This window comes from Coregonus lavaretus (genome assembly GCF_964263955.1).
Source record: "Coregonus lavaretus genome assembly, chromosome: 25".
In the NCBI taxonomy this organism is placed as follows: Eukaryota; Metazoa; Chordata; class Actinopteri; order Salmoniformes; family Salmonidae; genus Coregonus; species Coregonus lavaretus.
Window position 1 is genome coordinate 18283074 of NC_140012.1, and position 23474 is coordinate 18306547.

The 23474-nt window shown below is 45.6% G+C and overlaps 1 protein-coding gene across 1 annotated transcript in view; it reads left to right on the forward strand.

Moving 5' to 3' along the window:
* Window positions 1-210: 210 nt before the first annotated feature.
* The window catches only part of LOC311100554 (glutamate receptor ionotropic, NMDA 2C-like), a gene marked incomplete at both ends in the record, with an annotated part of 63749 nt that continues 40485 nt past the window's right edge, over window positions 211-23474 (forward strand). Inside the window, 3 exons of the mRNA XM_084141460.1 lie at window positions 211-424; window positions 552-688; window positions 881-979. Of these exons, the coding sequence (XP_083997586.1) occupies window positions 211-424; window positions 552-688; window positions 881-979 (450 nt within the window). The remainder of the gene's footprint in view (window positions 425-551; window positions 689-880; window positions 980-23474) is intronic.

Below are 23474 nucleotides of genomic sequence, written 5' to 3' on the forward strand. Positions count from 1 at the left end.
TTCGTGGAACGACACATCAATTGTCATTTGACAAAAGCTGCTTGCATGTCTGACTAGTGCTCTCCATTTCTCTCCCTCTCCAACCCCCTCTACCCCCTCTCTTTGAACCCTCTGTCCCACTTTCACCTCCTCCCCCTCTCCATATCTCTTTCTCTCCTCCTCTTCCCCCTCTTTCTATCTTTACTCCTCTCTAGGCAGTAAGGCGCTGACATGGCTGTTCCTCCAGGACAGCCACCTCCTTCTCCGCAATCTCCTCCTCTTTTCCTCCTCTTCCTCATCTTCCTCTCCTCCCCTCCTCCCCTCCTCTCTCGGCCTCTCATCCCTCATCCTTCTATTAACGTGGCGGTGGTGTTCTGTGGCTCTGCTTACCAGAATGAGGTCAGGGGTCATTTGAGCAGAGAGAACTTCGCTGATCTTCCCCTAGGTATGAACCTATACCAGTTTTGCCACTGTATGTTCTTTACATTAATACTTATGTGCTCTTTACAATGTTCACTTTGGAGTGCAACATTCTTTCTTCTTCTTCTTCTTCTTCTTCTTCTTCTTCTTAGAAGTGAACCCGGTCACTGTTCTGGTTAACGACACCAACCCTCGTGCCCTGCTGACGAGTCTCTGTGAAACTATGGCGACAGAGAAACTGCATGGGGTCGTGTTCGAGGACGATGTGGGATCAGGAGCTGGACCTCAGGTCAGTCAATCGATCAATCAATCAATCAATCAATCATGTTAACCAAGGCGGAAGGTTAGCTCAGATACTGACCTCTGTCCTTTGGGGATATTGAAAAAACGGGATAGATATGAGATGGCAGAGGAGGTGGTAAAAGTTAATCTATATGTTGTGTGTATGTATTTGACTATCTCCTGGACCTAATAAAAGCAGTTGGCAGAAGTGGCTCAGATCCTAGACTTCCTGTCGACTCAGACAGCTCTGCCCATCGTTGGCATCAGCGGAGGATCTACCGTCGTCATACCTCACAAGGTAAGACAACACATAATACTGTATCTATACTCAAACTACCACACAAATCACAACTAACCCTAGCATAACACATAATGTAGTACTAACACTCCTCTAGGTACCACATAATGTGAGACAAATCACCTATACTGTATAGCCCTCAAACTCAACTCTGGACCTTGAAGGGAGTTCCACTGCTTTTTTTCGGTCTTTCCCTCAAATCAGGGACTGATTTAGACCTGGGACACCAGGTGGGTGCAATTAATTATCAGGTAGAACAGAAAACAGCAGCAGTCCGGACCTCGTAGGGTAAGATTTGATACTCTGCTGTACAGGGTACCAACTCAAACACCTACAGACAGCAATGCAACACCACAACACCACTACAGACATGCTGTTTAACACCAGTCTGTAAGTAAATGTGTGAGTTCTGTCTAAACATGCAGCACAGAGCAGGGATGGGAAATAGAAGTATGTCTTCTACCTCATCTCCATCAACCTTTATCAGATAATAGCTTGGAAAGAGTTGTTCTGCTAGGAAACAAGCAGGAAATAATTCTGAGAATTAGACAGAGATGAGAAAGATGAGAGTGATCTATACCTCAATCAGTCATCCTATACAGATAAATACAGACACATTCTACCGTGATGATGTGCACAGTGTCTCACAGTAATGCGTTCAGACAGACACATTGAGCTTGATGCTTAGAGTGTAGAGAGATCATCGATCATCAGATCACTTCTGGTTCTGTAATTGTTGAAGTAGCCTGATCACTACAGTTTCCGCTGAACCTCACCCTGTCCTCACCCTCTCTTCTTAATCTTCACTTTTTCCCTCCTCTTGTCCCTAACTCATCCCTCACCCCTCCTCAAACTTATCTTCCCACTTTCCCCTACTATACCTCCCTCTCATCTCTCTCTCTCATCACTCCTTCCTTCCCCTTCCCCTTTTCCTCCCCTCCCCTCCCCTCCTTTCCCCTCACCCAAGAGATGTGAGGCGCTAACACCTGTCATCAACACCCTGTATTTATAGTATCAACAGTAGCACTCACACACATACAGTGCAGACACATTCACTCACACAAAAACACACACACACACATACTCCCTCTCTCTCTCACTCACGTGCCCATGTCTAGTCTGATGTTCAGTTTTAGCAGGGAATTAGTAAAGAGTGGTCGAACACTTTAGACAAGTCAATGAATAGAGCAGCACAGTGTTTCTTCCTATTCAAACAATTTACCACATAGTTTAAAACCAGTGATGCTCCCGAGATGGTGCTCTGCCCTGGTCTGAAGCCCGACTGATGCACATTTAGAATCGATTTTGAAGTAAAGAAATATATTAGCTGAGCATTAATCAAGGATTCCAAATGTTTTGCTAGGCAAGAAAGTTTAGAAATAGAGTGATCATTATTAAGGTCACAAGGGTCACCACCTTATGAAGACCAAAACAAAGAAAAAATTCACAAAATGTCGTCATAATATATGCACGAACTGTTCCGAACTGTTTCGGATGGGAAGCATGCGGACGCCTTAAGCCATCCCTGTGATCGGGTCTGGTGACTCGTGTATCTGTAATTTAATTTAATTTAATTTAATATAAGTAAGATACGGTGGAAGTTTGTGGAAGAGGGCTTTATAAACAAAAAGAGATTAGTGGATCGATCTACAAGATTTAAGAGAGGGCCAGCCCACTTTCTGATATAGGATGCAATGATGTGTACTGAACCTGTCACCTGTAATAAAGCTAAGCGCGTTGTGATAAACTGCAGCTAATGGTTTCAGTGTAGTGGCAGCTGCATTCATATAAATGGTGTGATCTGTTTCTAAAGAAGAGGCCCATTTTTATTCCCAACTTCTTAACTAACTCATCCATATGCTTTTTAAAAGATAACTTTACGTCAATCCAGATCCCCAGATATTTATAAGAAAACTTAATGTACTTGGTTTTATCTGCATTAAGTATCAATTTCAGTTCAAGCAAAGGCTTTCTGCAAAGCCACAAAGGCAGATTGCAGCTCCGAAAAAGCCTGGTCATCCATGGGGGCAATAGCATACACAATAGTGTCATCTGCATACAGGTGTATGCTACAATTCTTTACAGATAGACCAATATTTATATAGAGAGTAAAAAGTACAGGACCTAAAATCGTCCCCTGTGGGACACCTTTCGTAAAATATCAAGGAAACCTTGGCTTAACGCAATCAGAAAATACACATTATGTCCTGTCTGTCAGGTAGTTTTTATACCAATTACATAGCGCATGATCCAGGTCAATTTCAGACAACCTTTGAATCAGTAAAGAGTGGTCGAACGCATTAGACAAATCAATGAATAGAGCAGCACAGTGTTTCTTCCTAACCAAACAATTTACCACATTGTTTAAAAGCAGTGATGCTCCCGAGATGTTGCTCTGCCCTGGTCTTTGCTGAGCATTAATCAAGGATTCAAAAATGTTTGCTAGGCAAGAAAGAGCGATAATTATTAATGTCACAAGGGTCACCACCTTTGTAAAGGGGGAGAACATGGGCAGCCTTCCAGACCTTATTGATAGCACCAAAGCCAATCGTTAAGTCAAAAATTGTGTCAGTGATTAAGTGGAGCAGAAAGCTGCAGCAAGAAGGGGTCAAGCAAATCAGCCCCAGTGGATTTATTTTTTTACATCAGTCTTGAGCAAGGCATTTAGTACATCACAAAATTAAAATGGAACAAATTAAAATAATGGTTCACTAATAGTTGACAGGGTTTCCATAGAGCCAACTAAAGGAGCGCAGTCGTCTGTCTGAGCAGGGTCAGTTAAACCATTATTTATTTCAAATAGTCCTTAAGAGTCTAATGACATACCCATGCGTCAATCTAAGTAACATAATAAAAATCCCCATCAAAATCCATACGTTTAAGCTAGAGATATTCGTCAATTATTATTTAATTTTTTTACCCTATTTTACCAGGTAAGTTGACTGAGAACACGTTCTCATTTACAGCAACGACCTGGGGAATACTTACAGGGGACAGGATGGGGGATGAATGAGCCAATTGGAAGCTGGGGATAGTTAGATGGCCATGATGGTATGTCAGACCATGAGACATCCCAAAAATCGGTCTTCTCACGAAAACGTCTGAAGTGTCCAAACGATTTGGCCTACTAACGAATGAGACTCTCACAAACACAATGGTTTTCTCCGTTTTGCTCTACGACCCACACAAGTGTCACGGGACTCGTCTGAAGGTAACCCATACAAATGAATGGATGTATGGAGGTAGTTTTGTGCCAACAAATATAAGGGGTTCAATATCTGTAAAAATATATATATACATTTCCTAATTCCTTATGATTTATTTGTTGACTGTCTTTTTTGTCATTTATAAATGAGTTATTCAATGCGTTTCTATGGGCTATAGTAGTAAAGGCCAAATTCAATATTTTATCCCAAAAAAAATTTCATACATTTTTTAGACCTAAAGGGATCCTAAAATTCTAAATAAAATAGCTAAATGATCCATGGTATGACCATCTTAAAATAATTCCATATGTTAGCTTAGTAAAACCTTCCCCCTGATTAAATGCATCACTTATCTCTCTTTGTTCAGTAATGATGCCAGTACCAGACAGAACTTGCTTAGGCAGCGAGTGGGTGGATCCCTGCTACAAACAAATGCATATGTTGGCATAGGGCTAAATGTATGATAAATAATGCAAACTTTTTGGGGATCATGACACTTAGAGAACATGATGCCACAAGTGTTGATTTCACATATAGTAGCTACCCCTCCCCCTTTTTTCAGTATATCACACCTGAAAATGTTGTAGTCAGCAATTTCAATGTCCTTATCCATGATTAAACCATTGAGCCAGGTCTCTGTGAGAACCAGAATATCAGGGTTCGTGTCATATACCCAGACATCAAGAAGGTCCATCTTTGACATCAAGCTTTGCACGTTTATGTGTAACAGCCCAAGCCCTCTACATGCTTTGAAAACTGAGGGGGTATCCATGTTTATGGTATTTTAAATAATAGCACTGGAAGAACTGACCACAGTGGGCTTCCCATTTGGGCTAACAGTAACAGAGCTAACATTGGAATTCAAATGTATGTGCACAGGAATATTACTGACAACAATGCTGGGAATATGTAGCAGTACGATGATAACACTGTGAAATAGTGGGAATGTGAATAATTACCTGAGCAGGGGTTGGGCTGTTGTTGAGTCAATGTTTTAGATAGAAAGGCATCAAACAAAAAGACATGATGGAGCTATTGAGAGACAGTGATTGATTGAGTGGAATTACATCAGTCATAATCTGGTGTCTATATGAAGCTGTAGCCTACTGACAGAAGTCAGTACTTTAGTTCAACTGAGTACAGGCTTAACTGAATGAACAACAAAGACAGAATGCAATATGACATTTTATTGAACAGTTTGGGGAATGGCCTCGCTTCCGAGGTAAGATCCTCGGAGACAGATGATGTGATGGCAGGTAGCACAATGCTGGGCTGATGGCAGTGAGTGTGTGTGTGTGTGTGTGTGTGTGTCTGTCTATGTGCTTGTGTGTGCGCGTGTGTGTGTGTGACACAGTCAGCCAGCGGTCTCTCAGAGCTCTGCCACTCTATTAAACACTTAATTAGACCCTTTAGGAGGTAGAGACTCCCTGCTGCCCCTGTCACTCTCTCATCTATTACACTCTCCCTATCTCTACTCCCTCTCTATCTGTCCCCTTCTTTCTCCGTCTCTCTTCCACTCTATGTTTCTTTCTCTCTCTCTCTTTCTCCCCCTCTCTCCTCCCCCGCTCGCTCGCTCGCTTTCTCTCTCTCTCTCTCTCTCTCTCTCTCTCTCTCTCTCTCTCTCTCTCTCTCTCTCTCTCTCTCTCTCTCTCTCTCTCTCTCTCTCTCTCTCTCTCTCTCTCTCTCTCTCTCTCTCTCTCTCACTATCCCCTCTCTTTTTCTCTTTCTCTTCTCCACTCTATCTCTCTCCCTTTCTTTTTCTCCTTCCCTCTATCCCGCTCTCTCTCTTTCTTTTTCTATCCTCCCTCTCTCCATCTCACACTCGCGGTCTGTGAGTGAGTATCTGGCTCTATCTGTAATTAGAGTATAGATAACCCTTGTCTCTTCTTTAACAGGGTCTAATTGACAGCTTGTTAAAGACTCTGAGAGATGAGTCACTCACTGACACACAATCAGCCCTGGCTCTTAAAGCTAAGGTATTGCTTTGAGACATCTCAAAGGCCTTTGTCTTAAAAAAAATGGTGCTATCTAGAACCTAAAAGGGTTCTCCGGCTGTCCCCATAGGAGAACCCTTTGAAGAACCATATTGGTTCCAGGTAGAACCCTATTGGGTTCCATGTAGAACTTTTCCCCCAAAGGGTTCTACATGGAACACAAAATAGTTATACTTGGAACCAAAAAGGGTTCTACATGGAACCAAAAAGGGTTCTCCTATGGGGACAGCCGAATAAGCCTTTTGGCTTTTTTCTAAGAGTGTGTACAGAGACAGCTAACAGGCCTATGTCTAAGACAGTGTAGAGAGGCAGCTAGAATATACATGCAGCTCTATGAGACAAAACAGCTGAAAGCCAAAGTGTTGAGAGACAGCTTTCTTTATAAGACACACAGTAATAGAGATCTCCACCCTCTGACGTCTGTCTGTCTGTCAAGAAGACATGACAAGTTTGGCAAGAATGAAACTGGACACTGAATAGAAAACAACATGAAGTAGATAAAACTCTTCTGATCCACCCTGTTCATATCTAGGCTGATCTACTCTATAGTCCCTGGTCTTTGTTAACGCTACAACGAAACTCATGCGTAGGGTCTCTTACAACAGATTAAGATTAAGATAACTTTATTGGTCAATTGCACCCAACCGAAGGTCCAACCAAAATTGTACTTTCACTTTTAACCCAACCCCTCCGAAAGACACACATACACATACAGTTGAAGTCGGAAGTTTACATACACTTAGGTTGGAGTCAATAAAACTTGTTTTTCAACCACTCCACAAATTTCTTGTTAACAAACTATAGTTGTTGCAAGTCGGTTAGGACATCTACTTTGTGCATGACACAAGTCATTTTTCCAACAATTGTTTACAGACAGATTATTTCACTTATAATTCACTGTATCACAATTCCAGTGGGTCAGAAGTTTACATACACAAAGTTGACTATGCCTTTAAACAGCTTGGAAAATGTAATGGCTTTAGAAACTTCTGATAGGCTAATTGACATAATTTGAGTCAATTGGAGGTGGATGTATTTAAAGGCCTACCTTCAAACTCAGTGCCTCTTTGCTTGACATCATGGGAATATCAAAAGAAATCAGCCAAGACCTCAGAAAAAAAATGGTAGACCTCCACAAGTCTGGTTCATCCTTGGGAGCAATTTCCAAATGCCTGAAGGTACCACGTTCATCTGTACAAACAATAGTACGCAAGTATAAACACCATGGGTCCACGCAGCCGTCATACTGCTCAGGAAGGAGACGCGTTCTGTCTCCTAGAGATGAACGTACTTTGGTGCGAAAAGTGCAAATCAATCCCAGAACAACAGCAAAGGACCTTGTGAAGATGCTGGAGGAAACAGGTACAAAAGTATCTATATCCACAGTAAAACGAGTCCTATATCGACATAACCTGAAAGGCCGCTCAGCAAGGAAGAAGCCACTGATCCAAAACCGCCATAAAAAAGCCAGACTACGGTTTGCAACTGTACATGGGGACACAGATCGTACTTTTTGGATAAATGTCCTCTGGTCTGATGAAACAAAAATAGAACTGTTTGGCCATAATGACCATCGTCATGTTTGAAGGAAAAAGGGGGTACTTGCAAGCCGAAGAACACCATCCTCAATCCTATAGAAAATGTGTGGGCAGAACTGAAAAAGCGTGTGCGAGCAAGGAGGCCTACAAACCTGACTCAGTTACACCAGCTCTGTTAGGAGGAATGGGCCAAAATTCACCCAACTTATTGTGGGAAGCTTGTGGAAGGCTACCCGAAACGTTTGACCCAAGTTAAACAATTTAAAGGCAATGCTACCAAATACTAATTGAGTGTATGTAAACTTCTGACCACTGGGAATGTGATGAAAGAAATAAAAGCTTAAATAAATCATTCTCTCTACTATTATTCTGACGTTTCACATTCTTAAAATAAAGTGGTGATCCTAACTGACCTAAGACAGGGAATCTTTACTAGGATGAAATGTCAGGAATTGTGAAAAACTGAGTTTAAATGTATTTGGCTAAGGTGTATGTAAACTTCCGACTTCAACTGTAGTTACATATACAGGTTTTGGAGAGGTGCGGAGGGCTGCCACACTGGGCGACCGGGAGCAGTTGTTGTGGGAGGTTAAGTTCTCAAGGGCACAACGGCAGACAATGGCATCTAGGATTTGATGCGATCAACCCTCCGGTTGCCAACTTATTTCCCGCCAGAATCAGATTTTTCCCCGCTGGCTCGCCTCACTAACCACTACGGTACCTGCAGGTGGGGAGGGAAGTGTGTGTGTTTCTGTGTGTGTGTGTGATCCTATTCACAGATAAAAGGGTTCAATTGCGCTTGATTATCAATGGCCCTGATGATGTAGATAATGATGAGGAGGCATATCGTTGATGATGTCTTTGGTGTGTTTAAAAGGACCCTGCTATTCAGTCTCAGCCACCTATTTCTGGTTCCTTTTTTTGTCCTTTATCCTCTCTCCCTGATCTATCCATCACTAAACACGGAATGATGAAAGGAAGATGAAAGACAAAAAAAAAGAGGAAAGGAGCTGAATGTCTTTTGTCAGGTTGTGCATGTATCAATCAAATGATCAAGAGGGTACGATATAGAGGGGGGAGGAAGACAGAGTGCGTGTGTGTGTGTGTGTGATCGTATATATTCTGGCTATTGGTGTGTGTGTGTGGGCGTGCTTGCATGTGTTATTATATGCTTTCTTTGGTGTGTGTGTGTGTTCGATCACCGCAGTCGTATATGCTTGCGATTTGTGTGTGTGTTTGTGTGTTTGTGTCCGCGCGCATACGTGCGTGCCTTTGTGTTTCCCGGGCTATGAGTCATATCTGTTGGTTGTGTTCAGTAGACAGTGGTGTATCCAGATGTTGTGTTGAGGGACTGGTACACCTGCTAACATCAGTATCTCCTAACAAGAGAGAAGAATACTCACATAACAGCGTGATAAACACTCATAAACACCTACCGTAACCCAGCCAGGGCTCCATGGAAAATAGCTCTGGTCTATCCAGAAACACATGGTAATCATAATAATGGTCATAGAGTGGAACAGTAAAAAAAACTGTATGTAAGCAGCTATTGACATGAATGTGCACCAGTATGGCTTACACTTTCTGTTTGTGTAAACTGCAGTCTAATATTACTCTCTTTACTTGTTTGACAGTATTGAATGATATATACAGGTAGCTAATTTGGATGTTTAATGATAGTATGATGCAATGATCAAGACTTCAACATTCATTCTTTTGTAACATTATTATTATTATTATTTATTTTTTAACAATACAAAACATCCACACACAAATGACAACATACAGACTCACACAAACATCCACAAAATCCCCCCTGCCCAGACCCACCTGTTCACACCCCCATCTCCAGCGCCTGCGTCACTCTCCACCACATGGCCTCAAACTGCACCATTTTGTTTCTCTCTGTCGCCCACACACTTTCAACATTTAGATAATAAAGCATTTGACCTTTACATTGTGTTAACGATGGAGGATTGGTTGATTTCCAGTTTTTAAGTATATGTTTTTTCAAGATGATTGACGAGAAATGTATCGTCCAACCAATTGGGTATCTCACTGCACCGTCATATGCCATGTCTTGAAATATTCAGACAGAGTGATTGAAAGGATATTTACATTGTAATACTTCTGACAGACAACTTTCTAACTACACCCATAACTTTTGGACTTTATAGCATTCCCAGAAGGCATGGACTATTGAGGCATTGTTAGTTTTAATCTTAAGACATGATTATGCCTTTGTGCTGTAGAAATTGTGAATGTTGTATCTTGTGCAATAAATGCTATGCATTAGTTTATAGTGGATTAAGCTTACATTTTCGTTAAATGTAATTTCGTTAGTTATGTTCCAACATTCCCTCCATCTTGTGCCAATATCAGTTTTTTAAAGTCTTGGTTCCAATAGTTAATATTTTTTTCTAAGAGATTGTCAGTTGGATAGGCTGTCTGCAAAGGTTTTGTATATCTTATCATATTAATATCCTTTTCTGACTCAAATAGGATTCCCTCAAGACTGCTCTGATATCCAAAATATTTAAAATCAACATTTCTTGATATTAAACTTTTAAGTTGCATGTATTCGAAAGTATCTACATTGGTCAGTCTAAAATAGCTTTTTGGTTTCTATGCCTTTAGTTTTCCATGTGGACCAATTTATCGATGAATTCTGAAAAGCTATACTGTCACGCGACGTGTATGCGGTCAGAAGGCGAGTGCCAAATCGGCATACTCAGGAGGAATGTGCATGGTGGGAATTTGGTTCGGACTTTCCACCATCGTTGCCCCTACGGAAACACCTACACACTGCCCGACACACTGATCAGACCATCCCTTGAGAGCCCTCTGTTGCCATGAAATGTTGGGGTCATGAGATGTTAACCAGGGAAGCCCCAACACCACGGGAAACGCAGGAGAGTCAATCAAATACAACCGTATAATCTCCTCATGGCCCTCCTGCGTCTTCATCTTAAGTGGCGCTGTGACCTCCCTAATCAATCCCGACCCCAAAGGGCGGATATCTAGGGCATGGATGGGGAAGGGCACATAAACTGGTACAATAGGAATCCCTAACTTATACGTGAAACGGCGATCGATAAAATTCCCAGCTGCACCTGAATCTACTAGCGCCTTATGCTGGGAGTGAGGAGAAACCTCGGGAAACACAACTTTAATACACATATGTACAACAGAGAGCTCTGGGTGAGTTGGGTGCTTACTCACCTGGAATGACTCATCAGTGCGCTGCCTACTGCCTCGATTCCTAGGAGACCCTCCCCAGCACCGACCCGCAGTGTGTCCTCTGCGGCCACAGTTGGTGCAGAGGATGGCCTCTCTCCTGGTCTCTCTCCTAGTCTCCCTAGCACCAGCACCCCCGAGCTCCATAGGGCTCGGCTCGGAAGTGCTGGGGGATGGAATGGACGGCCCCAACTCCGGACGTCCCTGTTTGAGATGTATCAAGTCTGGAAGACTTTTGCCATTATATTGCTTATAAGCTTTGTTATTATTTTATTGTCACAATTTCGGTCTGTAATCAGCAGGGGACTCTCCACATTCTCCTGGTTTTAATATAACAGAAGTACTTTGCTTTATGTTTTTTGTGTGTTTTCTGTTAAAAGTCTGCTCAGCCCACATGCTCTATATATGTAATGTAGATAATAACTATGTATTCACACTATGACTCTCCCATTCTGTCAAGGGCTGAGGTAAGTGTGGTGTGTAAGTCAGGCGCAGGCCACCGAAGCTTAGTCCAACAAAGTTTACTAGTTAACCACTAGGCAAACATACAATAAACGATCTCAAAAACACACAGAGGCGAGCGATTACGCAAACTGTGCGTAAACTCCAAAACAACAAACAGAGCAAACACGCAGCACTAGCTGACATGCGAAAAACAACACACAACCTAACCAATACAAAACAGGCAACTTATAGAACACATAATCAGACACAAACGGACACAGGTGCAATAGACAGACAAAAGCAATCAAACATAGAAACATTCAACGGTGGCAGCTAGTACTCCGGGGACGACGAACGCCGAAGCCTGCCCGAACAAGGAGGAGGAGCAGCCTCGGCAGAATCCGTGACAGTACCCCCCCTTGACGCGCAGCTCCAGCCGTGCGCCGACCCCGGCCTCGGGGCCTGCCAGGAGGACGCGGACCCGGGCGCGTGGGATGCCCACGGTGGAACTCAGTCAGGAGGGATGGATCTAGGATGTCCCTCCTAGGCAACCAGCACCGTTCCTCTTGACCGTACCCCTCCCACTCCACGAGATACTGGAGACCACTCATCCGGCGCCTCGAGTCCAAGATGGTCCGGACCCTGTACGCCGGGGCCCCCTCGATGTCCAAAGGGGGCGGAGGGGTCTCTCCTATCTCATCTTCTTGGAGTGGGCCAGCTACCACCAGCCTGAGAAGAGACACATGGAACGAGGGGTTAATATTCTTGTAATCAATAGGCAGTTGTAACCTGTAACACACCTCGTTCAATCTTCTCAGGACTTTAAAGGGCCCCACAAACCGCCGACCCAGCTTCCGGCAGGGCAGGCGGAGGGGCAGGTTTCGAGTCGAGAGCCAGACTCGATCTCCCGGTGCGTATACTGGTCCCTCACTGCAGTGGCGATCGGCGCTCGCCTTTTGTCGACTGATGGCCCGCTGCAGATGGACATGTGCAGCGTCCCACGTCTCCTCCGAGCGCTGAATCCACTCATCCACCGCAGGGGCCTTGATCTGGCTCTCGTGCCATGGTGCCAGGACCGGCTGATACCCTAAAATACACTGGAAAGGTGTTAAATTGGTGGAGGAGTGGCGGAGAGAGTTCTGGGCCATCTCTGCCCAGGGGATATACCTAGACCACTCCTCCGGCCGGCCCTGGCAATAGGACCTCAGAAACCTACCCACATCCTGGTTGACTCGTTCAACCTGCCCATTGCTCTCTGGGTGGTACCCCGAGGTAAGGCTCACCGAGACCCCCAAGCGTTCCATGAACGCCCACCAGACTCTGGAGGTGAACTGGGGACCTCGGTCAGACACAATATCCTCGGGGACCCCATAGTGCCGGAACACGTGGGTAAATAGGGCCTCAGCGGTCTGTAGGGCAGTAGGGAGACCCGGCATTGGGAGGAGACGACAGGCCTTGGAAAACCGATCCACAACGTCCAAAATGGTGGTATTCCCCTGGGAGGGGGGAAGGTCGGTCACAAAATCCACCGAGAGGTGGGACCATGGTCGTTGTGGAACGGGCAGGGGATGTAACTTTCCCCTGGGCAAATGTCTAGGCGCCTTACACTGGGCGCACACCGAGCAGGAGGAGACATAAACCCTCACATCCCTAGCTAACGTTGGCCACCAGTATTTCACACTAAGGCAGTGCACTGACCGGTCAATACCTGGATGTCCAGAGGAGGGTGATGTATGAGCCCAATAAATAAGGCGGTCACGAACCTCGAGCGGAACGTACGTCCGCCCCACAGGACACTCTGGGGGAGTAGGGTCGGTATGCAGTGCCCGCTCGATCTCCGCATCGACCTCCCACACAACCGGAGCCACCAGACAAGACTCCGGCAGTATGGGAGTAGGCTCGATGGACCTCTCCTCTGTGTCATACCGCCGGGACAGGGCGTCTGCCTTACCATTCTGGGACCCTGGGATGTATGTGATCTTAAAAACAAACCGGGTCAGGAACATGTTCCACCTAGCCTGACGAGGGTTCAATCTCCTAGCTGCCCGGATGTACTCCAGGTTACGGTGGTCAGTCAGAATGAGGAAAGGGTGTTGCCTCCACACCTTTAGGGCCTGGACTACAGCCAACAGCTCCCTGTCCCCTACATCATAATTACGCTCCGCTGAGCTGAGCTTCTTAGAGTAGAACGCACAGGGGCGGAGCTTGGGTGGCGTGCCGGACCGTTGCGACAGGATTGCCCCAATACCGGCCTCGGACGCGTCTACCTCAACTTGAAATGGTAAAGCGGGGTCCGGATGCGCCAGCACCGGAGCCGAAGTGAACAGGTTCTTCAGTCTAACAAATGCTCTGTCCGTTTCAGCTGACCACTGCAAACGCACCGGACCCCCCTTTAGCAGGGATGTAATGGGAGCTGCCACCTGTCCAAAGCCCCGGATAAACCTCCAGTAGTAATTAGCAAAACCCAAAAACTGCTGCACCTCTTTTACAGTGGTTGGAGTTTGCCAATTACGCACGGCCGACACATGGTCAACCTCTATCTTCACACCAGACGCGGACAATCGATAACCCAAAAAGGAGATGGACTCCTGGAAAAACAGGCATTTCTCTGCCTTAACATACAAGTCATGCTCCAACAGCCTCCTCAATACTCGGCGCACCAGGGCTACATGCTCGGCTCGGGTAGAAGAGTACACTAGGATGTCGTCAATGTATACTACCACACCCTGCCCATGCATGTCCCGGAAAATCTCGTCAACAAAGGATTGGAAGACTGAAGGAGCATTCATTAACCCGTATGGCATGACGAGATACTCGTAATGACCCGAGGTGGTGCTAAATGCTGTTTTCCATTCATCCCCCTCCCTAATGCGCAACAGATTGTACGCGCTCCTGAGATCCAACTTTGTGAAGAACCGCGCTCCGCGTAATGACTCCGTCATAGTCGCAATCAGAGGAAGAGGGTAACTGTACTTAACCGTGATCTGATTGAGACTACGGTAATCAATACACGGGCGCAAACCCCCGTCCTTCTTCTTCACAAAGAAGAAACTCGAGGAAACCGGGGAAGTGGAGGACCGGATGTATCCCTGTGCCAAGGACTCGGCTATGTAAGTCTCCATAGCCACTGTCTCTTCTTGAGACAGGGGATACACACGGCTCCGCGGAAGTGCCGCTCCTGTTCGGAGATCTATCGCACAATCCCCCTGTCTATGAGGTGGTAGCCGTGTTGCCCTAGTTTTGCTGAACACAAGTGCTAAATCCTCATATTCAGGGGGAATGCGCATTGCGGGCACTTGGTTCGGACTCTCCACCGAAGTCGCCCCTAAGGAAACACCTAGACATTTCCCTACACACTGGGCAGACCACTCCATAATAATATAATAATAATAATATGCCATTTAGCAGACGCTTTTATCCAAAGCGACTTACAGTCATGCGTGCATACATTTGTGTATGGGTGGTCCCAGGGTTCGAACCCACTACCTTGGCGTTACAAGCGCCGTGCTCTACCAGCTGAGCTGCCACGAAATGGTAGGATCATGGGCGCTTAACCAGGGAAGCCCCAGCACCACGGGATATGCAGGAGAGTCGATCAGATAAAACTGAATGATCTCCTCATGACCCCCCTGTGTCGTCATCTTAAGTGGTGCTGTGACTTCTCTGATCAACCCCGACCCCAGCGGCCGGCTCTCTAGGGCATGAACAGGAAAAGGGACTTCTACCGGCCGAAGGGGAATTCCTAGCCTATAACAAAATTCACGATCAACAAAATTCCCAGCTGCGCCTGAATCTACTAGCGCCTTATGCTGGGAATGAGGTGCCACCTGTGGAAATCTCACAGGTATACTCATGTGACCAACAGAGAGCTCTGGGTAAGTGGGGCGCCTACTCACCTGAAATGACTCCCCGGTGCGTGACCTGTTGTCCCCTCTCCCAGGAGACCCTCCCCAGCACCTAGCCGCAGTGTGTCCTCCACGGCCACAGTTGGTGCAGGGGACGGCCCCCCTCGGGTTCTCTCTCCTCCTCTCCCTAGCGCCAGCACCCCCGAGCTCCATGGGAATCGGCTCGGAGGTGCTGGAGGGTGGAATGGACGACCCCCACTCGGGACGTCCGCGGGTAGCCAGCAGGGTGTCGAGACGGATGGAAATGTCCACCAACTGGTCGAAGGCTAGGTTGGTGTCCCTGCAGTCCAGCTCACGACGAACGTCCTCTCGTAGGCTACACCGGTAATGGTCGATGAGGGCCCTCTCATTCCACCCCGCATCCGCCGCTAGAGTCCGGAACTCCAGGGCGAACTCCTGTGCACTCCTCTTCCCCTGTCGGAGGTGGAACAGACGCTCCCCCGCCGCCTTCCCCTCAGGTGGATGATCGAACACAGCCCTGAAGCGGCGGGAGAACTCCGCGTAGGTGATGGTAGCGGCTTCTATTCCCCTCCATTCAGCGTTGGCCCACTCCAACGCCTTGCTGGATAGACAGGAGATGAGGGCGGAGACGCTCTCGTATCCCGAGGGCACCGGGTGTATGGTGGCCAGGTATAGTTCCACCTGCAGGAGGAACCCCTGACACCCGGCTGCAGAACCATCATATGCCCTCGGGAGCGAGAGCCGAATGCCACTGGGTTCCGGTGCTGGGAGAGGAGGACTGGCCGATGGTGATGGTAAGGTGTGCGAAGGCGTGGGCACCTCTCCCGTAACCAACCTCTCCCGTAACCAAGTTGCCGGATCATGGTGTCTTGGTCGCTGATCCGATCCTCCAGCGACTTGGGTGCCGCCTCTGCTCCTGCTTACTCCATAATGGTGTGTTGTTCTGTCAAGGGCTGAGGTAAGTGTGGTGTGGAAGTCAGGCGCAGGACACCGAAGCTTAGTCCAACAAAGTTTACTAGTTAACCACTAGGCAAACATACAATAAACGACCTCAAAAACACACAGAGGCGAGCGATTACGCAAACTGTGCGTAAACTCCAAAACAACAAACAGAGCAAACACGCAGCACTAGCTGACATGCGAAAAACAACACACAACCTAACCAATACAAAACAGGCAACTTATAGAACACATAATCAGACACAAACGGACACAGGTGCAATAGACAGACAAAAGCAATCAAACATAGAAACATTCAACGGTGGCAGCTAGTACTCCGGGGACGACGAACGCCGAAGCCTGCCCGAACAAGGAGGAGGAGCAGCCTCGGCAGAATCCGTGACACATTCCATGAAATGCCCGCCACCCTCATATGACATATGACATGCACCTCAATGTTCAAAGAAGTACTTTGCTTTATGTTTTTTGTGTGTTTTCTGTTAAAAGTTTGCTCAGCCCACATGCTCTATATATGTAATGTAGATAATAACTATGTATTCATACTATGACTCTCCCATTCCATGAAATGCCCGCCACCCTCATATGACATGTCTGCTAAAATGTTTTATCTGGTTCTTCAATGATAGACAAAAATTGAACAGTTTTAAGCTCCAACTCCTCTCCTGATGTAACAAAAGTATGTGGATTATGTCATTATACGTACATTAGAGAAAGACTGCCAATTAAGTATTGTGGTCAGTTTGTATTACCTTGTAAATTAAATTAAAATATAGTGGCTGGTGGGGTTCTACTTGGGGAGAGTGGGTCCACCGAGAGACTGAAGTGAGATGAGTGGAGGCTCAGATGAGTGGAGGCTCAGAGAAGTGTCACCCCGTCCCGATCTATAGGATAGAGCCCCTCTCTACTCTCACCAATAACCACCATTGAATCTTAGCTATAATGACAAACAAGGAATAATAATGACTCGATATCCTCTCCTAATCTGTCCAGAACTCTTATTCATTTTACAGCAGGTTTGCAAGTAACAAAAATAAATACAATTACATTGTAGTATAGTTAAATGCTTCTTTCTCTCTCTCCCAAGCCAAACCCATCCATCCCTCTCCACCTCCACCTCCGCCTCCCTGTTTTACCCCACCCAAGCCAAGCTTGTCCCTGCCTCCCATCCTTGCCCACCCTTGCCCACCCTTGCCCACCCTTGCCAAGCTTGTCCCAACCTCCCATCTTTTCCCAAATCAAATCAAATCAAAGTGTATTGGTCACATACACACATATTTAGCAGATGTTATTGCTGCTGTAGCGAAAGGCTTGTGTTCCTAGCTCCAACAGTGCAGTAGTATCTAACAATTCACAACAATACACACAAATCTAAAAGTAAAAGAAAGGAATTAAGAAATATACAAATATTAGGATGAGCAATATCGGAGTGGCATTGACTAAAATATAGTAGAATACAGTATATACAGTGCATTTGGAAAGTATTCAGACCACTTCCCTTTTTCCACATTTTTCAATGTTACAGCCTTATTCTAAAAATGATTAAATTCACTTTTTTCCTCATCACTCTACATACAACACCCCTTAATGACAAAGCAAAAACAGGTTTTTAGAAATGTTTGCAAATGTATTAAAAATTAAAAACAGAAATATCTTATTTACATAAGTATTCAGACCCTTTGCCATGAGACTTGAAATTGAGCTCAGGCGCATCCTGTTTCCATTGATCATCCTTGAGATGTTTCTACAAATTGATTTGGAAAGGCACACACCTGTCCATATAAGGTCCCACAGTTGAAGTGCATTTCAGAGCAAAACCCAAGCCATGAGGTCGAAGGAATTGTCCGTATGGCTCCAAGACAGGATTGTGTCGAGGAACAGATCTGGGGAAGGGTACCAAAACATTTCTGCAGCATTGAAAGTCCCCAAGAACACATTCTTAAAAAGATTAAGTTTGGAACCACCAATACTCTTCCTAGAGCTGGCCGCCCGGCAAAACTGTGTATTTGGGGGAGAAGGGCCATGGCCAGGGAGGTGACAAAGAACCAGATGGTCACTCTGACAGAGCTCCAGAGTTCCTCTGTGGAGATAGGAGAACCTTCCAGAAGGACAAACTTCTCTGCAGTACTCCACCAATCAGGCCTTTGTGGTAGAGTGGCCAGACGGAAGCCACTCCTCAGTAAAAAGGCACTTAAAGGACTCTCAGACCATGAGAAACAAGATTCTCTGGTCTGATGAAACCAAGATTGAACTCTTTGGCCTGAATGCCAAGCGTCATGTCTGGAGGAAACCTGGCACCATCCTTTTGGTGAAGCATGATCGTGGCAGCATCATGCCGTGGGGATGTTTTTCAGTGGCATGGACTGGGAGACTAGTCAGGATCGAGGGAAAGATGAACGGAGCAAAGTATAGAGAGATCCTTGATGAAAACCTGCTCCAGAGCGCTCAGGACCTCAGACTGGGGCGACGGTTAACATTCCAACATGACAACGACCCCAAAAAACCCACCCAAGACAGCAAGTCTCTGAATGTCCTTGCGTGGCCCAGCCAGAGCCCGGATTTGAACCTGATCTAACACCTCTGGAGAGACCTGAAAATAGCTGTGCAGCGACGCTCCCCATCCAACCTGACAGATCTTGAGAGGATCTGCAGAGAAGAATGGGAGAAACTCCCCAAATACAGGTGTGCCAAGCTTGTAGCTTCATACCCAAGAAGACTCGAGGCTGTAATTGCTACCAAAGGTGCTTCAACAAAGTACTGAGTAAAGGGTCTGAATACTTATGTAAATTTGATATTTCAATATTCTTTTTATATATATATGTATTTTCAAAAATGTCTAAAAACCTGTTTTTGCTCTGTCATTATGGGGTATTGTGTGTGGATTGTTGAGGAACAAATACAATTTAATCCATTTTAGAATAAGGCTGTAACATAACAAAATGTGGAAAAAGTAAAGGGGTCTGAATACTTTCTGAATGCACTGTAAAGTAGAATGTAAACATTATAGCAGTATGTAAACATTATAAGTGACTAGTGATTCCATGTCTATGTGCAGGGTTGTGTAACCAAGTGGTAGCTGGCTAGTGATGGCTATTTAACAGTCTGATGGCCTTGAGATAGAAGCTGTTTTTCAGTCTCTCGGTCCCAGCTTTGATGCACCTGTACTGTCCTCGCCTTCTGGATGATAGCGGGGTGAACAGGCTGTGGCTCAGGTGGTTATTGTCCTTGATGATCTTTTTGGCCTTCCTGTGACTTCGGGTGCTCTAGGTGTCCTGGAGGGCAGGCAGTGTGCCCCCGGTGATGCGTTGGGCAGACCACACCACCCTCTGGAGAGCCCTGCTGTTGCGGGAGGAACAGTTACCGTACCAGGCGGTGATACAGCTCGACAGGATGCTCTTATTTGTGCATTTGTAAAAGTTTAGGGGCAAGCCAAATTTCTTCAGCCTCCTGAGGTTGAAGAGGCGATGTTGCGCCTTCTTCACCACACTGTCTGTGTGGGTGGACCATTTCAGATGGTCAGTGATGTGTACGCAGAGAAATTGAAGCTTTTCACCTTCTCCACAGCGGTCCCGTCGATGTGGACAGGGGCGTGTTCCTTCTGCTGTCTCCTGAAGTCCACGATCAGCTCCTTTGTTTTTTCTTTACGTTGAGTGAGAGGTTATTTTCCTGGCACCACACTCCCAGAGCCCTCACCTCTTCTCTGTAGGCTGTCTCGTCACTGTTAATCAGGCCTACTACTGTTGCGTCGTCTGCAAACTTGATGATTGAGTTGAAGGCGTGCGTGGCCACGCGATCATGGGTGAACAGGGAGTACAGGAGGGGGCTGAGCATGCACCCTTTTGGGGCCCCTGTGTTGAAGATCAGCGTAGTGGAGGTGTTGTTTCCTATCTTCACCACCTGGGGGCAGCCCGTCAGGAAGTCCAGGACCCAGTTGCACAGGGCGGGGTTCAGACCCAGGGCACCCAGATTAATGATGAGCTTGGAGGGTACTATGGTGTTGAAGGCTGATCTATAGTCAGTGAACAGCATTCTTACATACGTATTCCTCTTGTCTAGATGGGATAGGGCGGTGTGCAGTGCGATGGCGATTGCATCGTCTGTGGATCTATTGGGGCGGTATGCAAATGTAAGTGGGTCTAGGGTGTCAGGTAAGTTGGAGGTGATATGATCCTTGACTAGCCTTTCAAAGCACTTCATGATAACAGAAGTGATTGTTACGGGGTGATAGTCATTTAGTTCAGTTACCTTTGTTGTCTTGGGTACAGGAACAATGGTGGACATCTTGAAGCAAGTGGGGACAGCAGACTTTGATAGGGAGAGATTGAATATGTCCGCAAACACTCCAGTCAGCTGGTCTGCGCATGGTCTGAGGACGCGGCCAAGGATGCCGGCAGACTTGTGAGGATTAACACGATTAAATGTCTTACTCACGTCAGCCACGGAGAACGAGAGCCCACAGTCCTTTGGAGCGGGCACTGTGTTATCCTCAAAGAAGGTGTTTAGCTTGTCCGGGAGCAAGACATCAGTGTCTGCGACGTGGCTGGCTTTCCCTTTGTATTCCGTGACTGTCTGTAGACCCTGCCACATACACTACTAGTCAAATGTTTGGACACACCTACTCATTCAAGCGTTTTTCTTTCTTTCTTTTTTAAAATGTTCTACATTGTAGAATAATAGTGAAGACATCAACACTATGAAATAACACATTTGGAATAATTTAGTAACCAAAAAAGTGTTAAACAAATCAAAATATATTTTATATTTGAGATTCTTCAAATAGCCACCCTTTGCATTGATGACAGCTTTGCACACTCTTGGCATTCTCTCAACCAGCTTCATGAGGTAGTCACCTGGGGCCAAGCTTCCTGCCATCCAGGACCTCTATACCAGGCAGTGTCAGAGGAAGGCCCTAAAAATTGTCAAAGACTCCAGCCACCCTAGTCATAGGCTGTTCTGTCTGCTACCGCACGGCAAGCGGTACCGGTGCGCCAAGTCTAGGTCCAAGAGGCTTCTAAACAGCTTCTACCCCCAAGCCATAAGGCTCCTGAACATCTAATCAAATGGCTACCCAAACTATTTGCATTGCCCCCCACCACCCTCTTTTACGCTGCTGCTACTCTCTGTTTATTATCTATCTTTAATAACTCTACCTACATGTACATATTACCTCAAGTTCTTCGACTAACCGGTGCCCACGCACATTGACTCGTTACCGGTACCCCCTGTATATAGCCTCGCTATTGTTATTTTACTGCTGCTCTTTAATTATTTGTTACTTTTATTTCGTATTATTTTATATTGTATTTCTTGTGTGATTTTTTTTTGGTATTCTTTCTTAAAACTGCATTGTTGGTTAAGGGCTTGTAAGTAAGCATTTCACTGTAAGGTCTACACCTGTTGTATTCGGCGCATGTGACAAATAACATTTGATTTGATTTGAATTAACAGGTTCTTAAAAGTTAATTTTTGGAATTTATTTCCTTCTTAATGCGTTTGAGCCAATCAGTTGTGTTGTGACAAGGTAGGGGGGGTATACAGAAGATAGCCCTATTTAGTAAAAGACCAAGTCCATATTATGACAAGAACAGCTCAAATAAGCAAAGAGAAATGACAGTCCATCATTACTTTAAGACATGAAGGTCAGTCAATATGGAACATTTCAAGAACTTTTAAAGTTTATTCAAGTGCAGTCGCAAAAACGATCAAGCACTATGATGAAACTGGCTCTCATGAGGACCGCCACAGGAATGGAAGAACCAGAGTTACCTCTGCTGCAGAGGATAAGTTCATTAGAGTTACCAGCCTCAGAAATTGCAGCCCAAATAATTCCTTCACAGAGTTCAAGTAACAGACACATCTCAACATCACCTGTTCAGAGGGGACTGTGTGAATCAGGCCTTCATGGTCGAATTGCTGCAAAGAAACCACTACTGAAGGACACCAATAAGAAGAAGAGACCTGCTTGGGCCAAGAAACACGAGCAATGGATATTAGACCAGTGGAAATTTGATATTTGGTCTGGAGTCCAAATTGGAGATTTTTGGTTCAAACAGTCATGTCTTTGTGAGACGCGTGAGGGTGAACGGATGATCTCCGCATGTGTAGTTCCCACCGTAAAGAATGGAGGAGTAGGTGTTATGGTGTGGGGGTGCTTTGCTGGTGACACTGTCTGTGATTTATTTAGAATTCAAGGCACACTTAACCAGCATGGCTACCACAGCATTCTGCAGCGATACGCCGTCCCATCTGGTTTGGGCTTAGTGGGACTATCATTTGTTTTTCAACAGGACAATGACACAACACACGTCCAGGCTGTGTAAGGGCTATTTTACCAAGAAGGAGAGTGATGGAGTGGTGCATCAGATGACCTGGCCTCCACAATCCCCCGACCTCAACCCAATTGAGATGGCTTGGGATGAATCGGACGGCGGAGTGAAGGAAAAGCAGCCAACAAGTGCTCAGCATATGTGGGAACTCCTTCAAGACTGTTGGAAAAGCATTCCAGATGAAGCTGGTTGAGAGAATGCCAAGAGTGTGCAAAGCTGTCATCAAGGCAAAGGGTGGCTATTTGGAGAATCTCAAATATAAAATATATTTTGATTTGTTTAACACTTTTTTGGTTACTACATGATTCCATATGTGTTATTTCATAGTTTTGATGTCTTCACTATTATTCTACAATATAAGAAATCATAGTAAAAATAAAGAAAAATCCATGAATGAGTAGGTGTGTCCAAACTTTTTACTGGTACTCTACGTCTCGTGTCTCAGCCGTTGAATTGCGACTCCACTTTGTCGCTGTTCGGACATTTTGCCTGTTTGATTGCCTTACGGAGGGAATAACTACACTGTTTGTATTCCACCATATTCCCAGTCACCTTGCCGTGGTTAAATGCGGTGGTTCGCGCTTTCAGTTTTGCGTGAATGCTGCCTTCTGTCCACGGTTTTTGGTTTCAGTAGGTTTTAATAGTCACATTTAAACCTACCCAAAAAACCTACCCATCTTTTCCCACCCTTCCTACCTCTCTGACACACTTACACCCATCCATCCATCGACTTACTCTTCCGTCCTCATTCATTCCCGCCCAACATATACCCTATGGATCCATCCACCCATTCTCTCCCACCCTCTGACACATATTCATATTCACCATCCCTCACTCTTCCCTCACACTCTTATTCATATATACACACACACACACACACACACACACACACACACACACACACACACACACTCCCACACACACACG